This window comes from Coregonus clupeaformis, chromosome 28 (genome assembly GCF_020615455.1).
Source record: "Coregonus clupeaformis isolate EN_2021a chromosome 28, ASM2061545v1, whole genome shotgun sequence".
Taxonomy (NCBI): Eukaryota; Metazoa; Chordata; class Actinopteri; order Salmoniformes; family Salmonidae; genus Coregonus; species Coregonus clupeaformis.
This window is the reverse complement of record NC_059219.1, coordinates 32167609-32180117: the sequence shown is the minus strand read 5'-3', so window position 1 is coordinate 32180117 and position 12509 is coordinate 32167609. Positions and strand designations below refer to the sequence as shown.

General features: G+C 41.0%; 1 protein-coding gene across 1 annotated transcript; it reads left to right on the top strand.

Annotated features, from left to right (window-relative positions):
* The first annotated feature begins 6047 nt into the window (after positions 1–6047).
* Positions 6048–12241, top strand: LOC121543933. The gene is made up of 5 exons (XM_041854061.2): positions 6048–6116; positions 6400–6492; positions 6694–6814; positions 7002–7271; positions 11380–12241. The coding sequence occupies exons 1-5, from the start codon at positions 6048–6050 to the stop codon at positions 11604–11606; spliced, it is 780 nt and encodes a 259-aa protein (XP_041709995.1). The 3' UTR covers positions 11607–12241.
* Positions 12242–12509: the final 268 nt, after the last annotated feature.

The window sequence follows — 12509 nt, the reverse complement described above, 5'->3', positions numbered from 1 at the left end:
ATTATGGTATTGTCTTGCTAAACAACGTTGATAGTGATAATATGTGATAGCCATTAAACCAATAATAGCATTGTATTTGTACCCTTTTTAGTACTTTATTTATGTACATGATTATGACCTATGATTATTAGGTGACAATTGTGGGAGTAAGATCATCAGATTGCAATGGACTCTCAGTTCTAATCTGATGGATCCTTAGTGGTCAAAATGTACTGAATAATGGTGATGGGGAGAAGACCAGAAGATTATTTACATAGTGATGATGATCTGCATAGACAGCACATGCTTCAGTGGTCTGAGAGTGTTTATATCCCTGTGAGTTGAACACTTCATGACTGAGAGCTGTCCTTCATGACAACAGAACCCACAACAACCATGACTTTTATCACCATCCTCATCTGGACACTTGCTTTTTGCTTTCAAGGTTAACGTTTTCAGAATATATTGTTGAAAATTAGTTAAATATACACAAAGCAATAATGTATATTAATGTTAATATTTCTATTCAGAACTATTGATTACTATTCCAGAGGACAAGTCACTGTGCCTCTGACTCCTACAGTGAAAGCTGTTCTCCCAGAACAGCCAGTCTCTATGAACTGTAAAACCAGCAGTAATGTGCATGGAGATTGTTACAATGGTCAGTCATCGGGCCATCAGTGTCTATCCTGGTACCAAAAGAAACCTGGATAAAACCCCAAACGCATGATGCTTCCAGGGAACACACTCCCAAACTCCTTGTTTATCAAGGAAGTATTCTTAGCTCTGGGACTCTATCTAGATTCAGTGGCAGTGGATCTGGGAGTAACTTCACTCTTACCATCAGTGGAGTCCAGGCTAAAGATGCAGGAGATTGCTACTGTCAGAGTTTCCACTATCCCAATAGTAAAGATGTGTTCACACAGTGATACAGAGCCGTACAAAAACCTCCCTCAGTCAGACTGCACAGTGACTGTACTGCTACAGCTGGGACCTACTGCAGGTGCTGAGGGGAGGAGATGATCCAGTACAATGACACAGTGTGTAGTAGAGCTGAACAACAATAGAGTCAAACTAGAGCTATGTCTAGAAGACCTTAGATCATAACTGATCACTAAATGTTTCTCCTGACCATTAACTACATGTTGACTCTGTTGAGTAACTCAAAGAAAACCATCAACCAATCTGAATAGAGATGATGTGCAATGATCAAAACCCCTAAAGATGACCTGTGTTTTGAATAGCTAGAATTCAACAATCAACATGATTCAAACTCATACAATAAAGCCCCTAAACATTACCCATACATCCTCCCTCACACCACTGTGGTAGTTCCAGAGAGCAGCAGGTGAAGCAGGAGACTGGAGACGTCAGAGGTCTGGAGATCTCCCGCTAAAAGCAGTCAGTCATCAGCATCTGGCCACACATGGACTGCAGTTACTGACTCTGACCATTGGAGTGAGACAGAAAGCAGATACTATCTGGTCTAATAACACAGCAATAACAATATGTTCCATTTGTAGATGTCTATAATCAATATATCAGTCACCATTCAGCACTTGTATCAAAACCCATGTCAGTGATTAAGTAACTATCATGTTTCTACATCACATCAGTCTGACTGTCCAGGAAGACTATTTACATATAGGACACTTTGCATAGACAGCACATGCTTCAGTGGTCTGGGAGTGTTTATAGCCCTGTGAGTTGAACACTTCATGACTGAGAGCTGTCCTTCATGACAACAGAACCCACAACAACCATGACTTTTATCACCATCTTCATCTGGACACTTGCCCTCTGTCTCCAAGGTAATATATTTTACTGAAAATTAACCAAACCATTGCAATAGTAGGCTATATAACCTTATTACAGTTTAAGTTAATATGCTATATGGACATATGAATGAACAATTTAATGCTAATGATACATGCCATCTCTGTTTCAGAGTCCAGAGGCCAGGTCACTGTGATTCAGACTCCTGCAGTGGTAACTGTTTCAGTGGGTCACTCAGTCAGTCTCAGCTGTAAGACCAGCAGTGCTGTATACAGTAACAGCAATGGACAGTGGTTGGCCTGGTATCAACAGAAACCTGGAGGAGCTCCTAAACCCCTAATATACTGGGCTAAAACTCTTCAGTCTGGGACTCCATCTAGATTCAGTGGCAGTGGATCTGGGAGTGACTTCACTCTGACCATCAGTGGAGTCCAGGCTGAAGATGCAGGAGATTACTACTGTCAGAGTGCACACCTTGTAAGTGCCTGGATGTTCACACAGTGATACAGAGTCGTACAAAAACCTCCCTCAGTCAGACTGCACAGTGACTGTACTGCTACAGCTGGGACCTACTGCAGGTGCTGAGGGGGAAGAGACAGTGACATGGAACACTGATCAGTAAAGGAGGTCAACTGTGACAATATTGTCATGATGACAAATACTGTATGTAGAACTTTTCCCCCAAAGTATTTTGTTATTTGCATATACTTATTTCGCCCATCCCCTCCCCACAATAGCCAAACCAGTCTAGTTCCTCAAAACTGACCAAGTATCGTTACTGTATCTGACCACTAGAGGGAAGCCCAAAATAGCTGGTGCATCTCATGTTATAACTCAGTAATATTAACTTTGGTAGGTTACAGACAGCAGTTTTTTAAAAGAGTTGTCAGAGTGGTCTTCAAGCTAAAACAAACATGGAGAGAATATACACTATTGAAAAATACACCCTGCACCCTGACAAGTACTAGAGTCTTCTAGAGACAATTCACCCCAATGGTGGAACAAGCTCCCTCACGACACTAGGACAGCGGAGTCAATCACCACCTTCCGGAGACACTTGAAACCCCACCTCTTTAAGGAATACCTGGGATAGGATGAAGTAATCCTTCTACCCCCCCTTTACCCCACCCCAAAGAAATAAAATAAAATTTAAATAAACATATTGTTAAGTGGTTATCCCACTGGCTATAAGGTGAATGCACCAATTTGTAAGTCGCTCTGGATAAGAGTGTCTGCTAAATGACGTAAATGTAAATGTACCTCATATATAGACATGGGCAGTTTTAATACATTTACATTTACATTTTAGTCATTTAGCAGACGCTCTTATCCAGAGCGACTTACAGTTAGTGTTTTTTTTTTTTTTTCTTATACTGGCCCCCCGTGGGAAAAAAAGTATAGTATATAAAACCGTACTGCATTGTGTGGTCATGTTAAACAGTTAGTTTAGCCAAAGTGCATGTAACTGTTTATTTTTACCTTTATTTTGAAAGGGAGTCATGCTGAGACCAAGGTCTCTTTTACAGATTAGCCCTATATACACTTCAATACACATCCATTTCTATATTTATTTAATTTTGCTCTTCTGCTTGCTTGTCTTTACCCTTGTGGCAGGATTAGACCTTCCTTCCTACCACCATAAAGGGTATCCCATCCAAGGGCATGTATAAGCTCCCACATGATCGGTGTCCTTTATCATTACATACCATCCTGCCTGCCTGCATGGATAGCCAGCGAACCAGCCTCAAACTAGTACAGTACATAGTCAGACCTAAGATCCTGTATCTCTGGTCAGACTTAGCTCTAACCACATTCTCCGTCAGGGGGCGCTAACGTTCTGTTTTTGTCAGGGGACACAACAGAAACGGAAAGTTAGCGCCCCCTGACAGTAAATTCGGCTACCTATCGACCAAAAGTTGTATCATTAGTTGAAACGACGAATTTGGTCATCGTCTCCTCCTCAAACTTTTTTCACATTCACCTCAAACACTTTAATTGAAGGGAAAGTGCAAGTGGCCTTGGTTTTCTTGAGCAGTCATGTTTGCGACTAGGGTTCTTGGGTATGATGATTCTACGTCCCTTCCGTCCATAGCTGTACTCGTTCTAGCCACAGATAGAACAATGAGACAGATATTTCACCGGATGTATAAATGTGAAGCATCCGCTTGTCGTTTCCACTCACTACCAAATATGGTAGTGAGAAGAAGCCCAGTGGACGGCAGTTGGATAAGATGGAACGAGATAGATTTTGGCAGAAATTCTGCAAATTTTCTCATCAATGAAACATTTGATCTCAATACAGTTTTCTGTTCCCAAAACTATAATCTGTTACGAACAGAGTGGACTAAACATTCTAGACTTTACCCTTTGCCAAAATTTCAAAAACTTGCGTTGTTTAGAAGGAGTGACAAGTCAAATTTAGTTATTACACACGCACATCACAGAGAAGGCGTTCCCTAACGGAAATATGCAAGAACGCGCCAATATGATCTTGCTAGTTCGTGCTTGGCTCTGCCCACCTCCTTGCTTGTTCTTCCCACTATGACTAATTTCTTCCCATTGGAAACGACAGGCTATGGTCTGTCTGTAGTTATTTCATAAAACATTTTATTTGATCTAGCCACAACACGGGAGACTTTTATTTTGAAGACTCATTATTTGTGGTCACACAAAAAATAAATAAACGTTACATGTCTCCAACTTAGCTACCTAACGTTAACATACCGTCGTAGCAGCAGCAGCAGCTTGTTTTGATGGCGATATGGATTCAAAAACTCAAGGTTTGTCTCTGGCGTTTATAAGTCATGTTTACCTAAAATGCTTCACCCAAAATCTATTTATGTTCAAGCTTAGAGGAGGAATATGCGGGGCAGTATGTAAAACAATATTTGGTTCAATTCACATAGCTAGTGACTAGCAGCTAGGCATTCAGTAACTGGGTAAAACCCATAGTGGAGTCAACACCTGTATGACCGTGTTGTGGCATAAAAGGTCTGCGATTGCTTCAGGGCATTTCCATCGAAATGGAGACATGAGCACCAACATGTTAAGTTAATAGGACCATATCAGTTTGAGTGTCAAATGAAACCTCAGAGTCTATATTTCTGGGAAATGAAGGCATGATAGATACATTTTTCAACCTTTTTCTATCTTCAAAATGAGTCATAAGTAAAGGCTTTGATTTCTGGATAAACTGATGGAATCTTAAACATCTAGCCTACCAGGAAAGTATTAGAAAAATACATTTACATTTTAGTCATTTAGCAGACGCTCTTATCCAGAGCGATTTACAGTTAGTGAGTGCCTACATTATTTTTTTTATATTTCATACTGGCCCCCCGTGGGAAATACATCAAAACACAATAATGTTGACGTAAAGACCCCTGCCAACTAATATCAACACTAATGTTTAGTTTTGAAGAAATGGTTTACCTTCTGTAAGTTTAAGAAATATTGCCTTGTAATTCCGTTACCAAAAACCCACATATTTAAGATATTTTTTCATTTACAGTGGGGGGAAAAAGTATTTAGTCAACCACCAATTGTGCAAGTTCTCCCACTTAAAAAGATGAGAGAGGCCTGTAATTTTCATCATAGGTACACGTCAACTATGACAGACAAATTGAAAAAAATTATCCAGAAAATCACATTGTAGGATTTTTAATGAATTTATTTGCAAATTATGGTGGAAAATAAGTATTTGGTCACCTACAAACAAGGAAGATTTCTGGCTCTCACAGACCTGTAACTTCTTCTTTAAGAGGCTCCTCTGTCCTCCACTCGTTACCTGCCTCCACCCCAATGGACATTTATTTATTCATCACTGCTACAGTTGTTATGATGTATATAGTGCTATTTCCATTTTTGCTTTATTTATATATTTTTTCATTATTGTATTTCACTTAGTCCTGCATGTTGGCGCTCGGAGACTAAGATTTTCACTGAACCCTACAATCAGACCTGCAACCCTGTACATGTGACTATTAAACACTGAATCTGAATCTCTAATGAATCAATTATTGCATATTAAAGTGCGCCTGCTGTTTCAGCTGGTTCTTGAGTTGTGCTGTGGTGAAGACGACATGGTGGACCATCAAACCATCCAACCCCACTTGGACAGAATCCAGTCATGCACAGTAAAGCACAAAGCAGTAAGTTATGCGCAATACACCACACACTGTGGATTGTTAAATCTCTGTTATAAAATGTACTTTTATTAATTTGAGTTCTTAACATACTTTTTGGGGGTGTAATTACATGTTCAGAGCAAAAACAAGAAAGTGGAGGCATCAATGTCTAACTTTGTGGAGCTGGTCCAAACTCTGCTTGAAGACCCAGCGAAGAGGGAACACTTTTTTCAGGTGAGATAATATCAAACATTTTACTTTTCGCAGTTGGGTAGTTCTGTGTAATAATCAAGCAAAAGTGTTGGATATGCCTAAAGAGCAAGCAGGCTGGCATGCACCTGAAATTGAATGTAATGCTGTGATGATGTCAAGTTGGGTACTGTGACAAAAATCAAGAATATTAGTGCAAATGGATAAAACAAGTATTTTATTGATAACAAGTGTTATAGGCAAGACCATTCACCTCACTGTGTAATGGCTCTCTACATTTTCATTAAAGGAGGAGTTCCCAGTGTAGTACGGCACTAAGTATGACACAGCACTGCAGATTCTGCAGTGGGAGTTCTTCTCCAGACTGAAGGAGCTGCTGCCAGTGCCCAGCTTTACACAGGTACTGATATGAATACATCTTCATCCTATCCATTCAAATGTGAAAAAATTGTGGTTACAGTTGTGAATGAATGAACCCCCTTTAATAAATGAATCAATGGACTGAACATCAACACGTGTCCAGTGGGTAGGAGCTAGGGGTTGATTTGGGATTGGACTGCACTCTCCTTTTTAACTTTAAGTTTGCCTCTCTCACCCTCAGACAGCATCTTGTCTCAGCCTTGCCTTCTCTGACCTGGAGGAGTGTGTTCAGTCTGTCTCTGACCCTGAGCACCTGGAGACACTGCTACAGCATCAAAGACAACTGGGACACCTAAACAGAAGTAGGTAGCCTTCAGGTTATCTGTTTCCGCTGGGGTAAATACTTCGATTTCTATTGCATTTTCCACCAATGAAATGTGCCTTGATTTGCTAAAGATGTCTTCACCTTCAATGTTGCACAAGCTGTCAAAGGATTCACCTCCAAGGAATTAGTAAATAAAATTGGTTTGCATTCTCCCTCTTTCCCAGATCATTTGTTCTACGACTCTGACACCATCCTGTCCACTCTGTCCCTCACTTCCTTGGTAAACTTTAAACAAACTTCAATGGAGGATCGAGGTCGTGACACTAGGAAGAAAGAACAGGAGGGTGGAGAAGAGTGGCGACCAAAAATCAGTTACGATGAAACCAATAAGGAAACTGATGAGTGCGCTGAACGACTTGAAGAGGCTGGTGAACCCAGTTCTGGACAGCAGAAACCAGGATCATCATTACAGGCTCGTCCAGTGGCCGTCGACGGTAAGGACATTTGGAGCAGAGTACATTACATACGTCTGTGGACTATTCATGGTGATTGCCAAACTGTGTTATTGGTAAGTGGTTGTTATTACTGTTTAGAACAATATTAAGTTAAGCTACAGTACTTTTTCCATTAGACTAGTCAGGCTACTTTTAGCTACTGTTTCCATTGTGGCTATAGCTACTCCACCACCAGTGCTTTATTGGAGCCGGATCCTGCCGGAACAGGAACCTGTTTTCCCTGTTTCCCTATCTCCCTCTCTCTGCTATGATAGACATACGCCTGCAACTCTCTCCAGCATTGCACTGCATCATGTATTTAAAAATGATCTAATATGCCCATTCGTTAAAAAATGTTCTCTTATAGAATTCTATTGTTATGGTTAGATATGCAACATTATTTGCGGTTGCGTTTATGACACGTTTTGACGTTGGCCTGGCTTCCTGAATGTTGGCCTAGAGCGGCGGGAGTTTGAAAAAGATAGACAGTAGCCCACTTAAGCCACAAAATCGAAAACCAACTGAAATCTGTTTGGGAACATCGATAGTAAATTGTTTTCACAACAAAACTCATTTCATTAAACTGTTGAGAGCCCCTCGCTCGAGAAAGGAATAAAGGAGAGAGGAAGGAGGCGATGGAAACGCCTGGTAACGTGTCATAGGCCCTTTTTTATTACTATTCAAAATCAAATACAAATCCACTATAATTGTAGCCTAACTCTGTAGGCACAATTAATGAACCATCAGCATCGCAGGCCTACATGTATTTTTTATTTTTTATAATTTAATATTTTTGGGGTCTCATTTTGATCATCACCATAGAGAGCGCTGTCCATTTCAGCACCATTGATAGTAGCCTATTGGCTACCCGTTTGATTTGTCCACTACGCTGCAGAATTGTGTTGGTTGCTTTTTTTCTAATGCAGGTCACCCCCACCTTTTGCTCTCAATTTTGTTCCAGCATCTTGCGATTTTACAAATAGAGCACTGTCCACCACTTGTTCTACTTGGGGGTCCCGTTCGTAAAAAGGTATTTTAAATTGGACCTCATTAGACAGAAAAAGGCACATTTCCAGCTCGTTCGAAAACTGGTCTCTGAAATTAGCACATCTCAATGCACTCTAGCAAAAGTTAAGCCTGTTTTTTTATTTTGAAACATTGTTACCCTAAAGCCAAGGATTTAATGGTTAAATTAACTAAGAAATTAATTCATATGACATGGATTCATTTTTAGCTCAAATTCTAGGTAACCAATGGGCAACTAAGATTCCAGATTGTAGATTTTAACAAGTTACACAATTCAGTATTTCATAATGTATTCCCTTCAGACCTGGGTTAAAATACTATTTAACATCTTTCAAATATGTTTAGCATTTTCTTTAGCCTGCCTGGAGTGCCAGATAGGCGGGATTTGCATTTATGTGACTACTCTATTTAAATTTTTTAAATTTTTACCATTTAGCAGACGCTCTTATCCAGAGCGACTTACAGTTAGTGAGTGCATACATTTTCATACTGGCCCCCCGTGGGAATCGAACCCACAACCCTGGCGTTGCAAGCACCATGCTCTACCAACTGAGCTACACGGGACTATATTGGTTCCATTGTGAAATTATTTCATTTTAGTAGGCTATTTGAAGTTGAACCGAGGTCTGCTTCTATAACTGGTGGGTCAGTTGTTACTGTTGCTACCACAATTGCTAGAACCCTTCATGTTTCAAAATGTTACTACCACATTGTTGGGAAGTTCATGTGATGTAACGATGAGTGGACCTCCTAGAAAAACCTATCTGCTTGAGCTTCTCTTTGTTGAGTTCTATCGGGGTGTGTTTATTATGGATGTGTTGACCGTGGTCTGGCCACTGCATGCTGAAATACCTGTTATAATTGTGTCAGTCACCAGCTGAAATGTCACACAAACGGGAGGACAAGTGAACCATTTGGGAAGATGCAGTGTAATCAGTCACCGCAATAGTTTTGGAGTACGTTTACATTTGCTATCTTACATAGCCAGGGTTATGACAGTTGTTTGACAATATACTGTAACAGTTGACCGTGGTCCAGGGCCGGCTTGCCCTATATGCGGACCACGCACTACGCGTAGGGACCCTTACCGCTAGGGGGCCCCAGACTTAAAAAAGGAGGAAAACACTGTTGAGAGTTTGAATAGTAGAATTCCTGCAAAATTATTCCATGCTTTCTTCATCCTCTATAGGACAGAAGGCCACAATCCAACATGGATGACCAATATTCAGTATATCTTCTATTGCCTGTTCAGCTGAAGCACCATACTTTACATATTGTACATGTAGCTGTAACGGATATGAGTCGGGCTCATGGAGCGTGATGAGGTAGGCCTGTCTCACCCTCGGCCCTAGAGAGAGTATCCTCTGGGTCTCACAGTCAAGGTGTTGATTTCTCCTATGGGAGACTCTGGTTCAGATCCCGCCGTGACAATAGCCGTACTGATTTTACCTCCCTGTAAAATCAACATGCCCTCCCTGGTGTTCTCCTGTCCCCAGTGCCCATTCTCCCACAGGAGAGAGGTGAACCTTCACCAGCACATCAGGAAGGAACATCTAACAGAGGAGGACAGCAGGAACCTGGACTCTGGAGGAGCTGAGAACTCACTGCCATCCAGTGAAACAGTAAAGAGCCCCTCAATCAAGACAACCAAGAAGTACATCTGCTTTAAATGTGGGAAGGGTTTCAGAAGCCCATCGGGCCTGAAACGACATAAGGGTGTTCACACAGACATGCAGCCGTTCCATCGCAACCAGTGTGAGAAAAGATGAAAATCGAACGCTAGTCTAAAACGGCACCAACGAGTTCACACAGGAAAAAGGTCTTATGTTTGCTTACATTGTGGCAGGGGGTTTAGAAAATCACAGATTTTAAAATTAAATTTACGCATTCATATAGTGCGCTTGGCACAATCCTACTTGGGGTGTGTCCTCAAGGAAAAGTAAATATACAAATTGACAAAAAGAAAGCTAAACAGCACATAGGACTTTTGAAAACAATAGTGATTTCTTTGGGATTTTGATGGCAGGAAATATGCTAAAGCATTCTGAACAGATTGGTGAATGGTTCAATGTGTGAATTAGGATTTATTATTCTAGGAGTTATCAAGGTAGTGGTTAGAGGAGGGGATGTCTGGCAAACCCATTTTGCCTTGGGAATGTCTTCAATAAAGACTCCAAATTCGTTAATGGGATAATTTTACAAATATGTAACCCAATCTTAATGATTTTAAAACACTGATTAGATACTGAACAAAAATATAAACGCAATAATTTCATTGATTTTACTGAATTACAGTTCATATGAGGAAATCAGTCAATTGAAATAAATGTATTAGGCCCTAATCTATGGATTTCACATGACTGGGAATACAGATATGCATCTGTTGGTCACAGATACCTTTTTTTTTTTAATGGGCCTCACAATGGGCTGCAGGATCTCGACAAGGTATTTTGTGCATTCAAATTGCCATAGATAAAATGCAATTGTGTTCATTGTCCGTAGCTTATGCCTGACCATACCATAACCCCACCGCCACCATGGGGCACTCTGTTCACAACGCTGACATCAGCAAACCGCTCGCCCACACGACGCCATACACATGGTCTGCGGTTGTGAGGCCGGTTGGACATACTTCCAAATTCTCTGAAACAACTTTGGAGGTGGCTTATGGTAGAGAAATTAACATTCAATTCTCTGGCAACAGCTCTGGTGGACATTCCTGCAGTCAGCATGCCAATTGCACGCTCCCTCAAAACTTGAGACATCTGAGGCATTGTGTTGTGTGACAAAAAAGTGGCCTTTTATTGTCCCCCAGCACAAGGTTCAACTGTGTAATGATCATGCTGTTTAATCAGCTTCTTGATATGCCACACCTATCAGGTGGATGGATTATCTTGGCAAATGAGAAATGCTCACTAACAGGGATGTAAACAAATTTGTGCACAAAATTTGAGATAGACTTTTAGTGCGTATGGAACATTTCTGTGATCTTTTATTTTAGCTCATGAAACATGAGACCAAAATTGTACATGTTGCATTTATATTTTTGTTCAGTGTACTTCCATGTGCTTTTTACCTGCAGAACCGGCTAGTGACATGCCCTCCCAGGTCTTCTCCTGCCCCCAGTGCCCATTCTCCCACAGGAGAGAGGTGAACCTTCAGCAGCACATCAGGAAGGAACATCTAACAGAGGAGGACAGCAGGAGCCTGGACTCTGGAGGAGCTGAGAACTCACTGCCATCCAGTGAAACAGTACAGAGACCCTCAATCAAGACAACCAAGAAGTACATCTGCTTTAAATGTGGGTAGGGTTTCAGAAGCCCATCGGGCCTGAAACGACATAAGGGTGTTCACACAGACATGCAGCCGTTCCATCGCAACCAGTGTGAGAAAATATTCAAATCGAACGCTAGTCTAAAACGGCACCAACGAGTTCACACAGGAGAAAGGCCTTATGTTTGCTCACATTGTGGCAGGGGGTTTAGGACATCTGATATCTTAAAATCACATTTACGCATTCATACTGGGGAGCGACCCAGTGTACAATATGTGGGAAGAGATTTATTCAACAGCATTTACTAACAAGACACATCAGGATGCACAGTGGAGAGAAACCATACTTGTGTAGCATTTGTGGAAAGACCTTCCCTTGCTCAGGGGAACTGATTGTACACACAAGGATCCACACAGGGGAACGACCGTATCATTGTGAACAATGTGGGAACACTTTTAGTCTAGCAAGTAAACTGAAAGTGCATCAGCGAAGTCATACAGGCGAACGCCCATACCCCTGTACACAGTGCCCCAAAGGCTTCTCCACCTCCTACAGACTAGTGAAACGCATGCGAACTCATACTGGGGAGAAACCTTACCCATGTGTAAAGTGTGGTAAAAGATTCTCTGAAAGGGGAAACATGAGAATACATCAACGAATGCATGAAAAAGAGAGAAAAGGTAGACAAATGTATAGATAAACCAACACTAAGTTGTTGAAATGTTCTTTTGAGATTCTGCTCTATATAGTTCTCTGTGCTACATTTTCAGGTGATTATGACATGTTTGTTGATCTTCTAATTTGTCATAATACCAGGTGATGTAACTTACTTCAGAGATGATTGGCAAAATGTGTGTTCTAAATATTGTAATCATTCTGTAAAATTAAAAAGTTATGTCTGGTTATATGCGAACAGATTTGATTGCTAACCAGTTGGA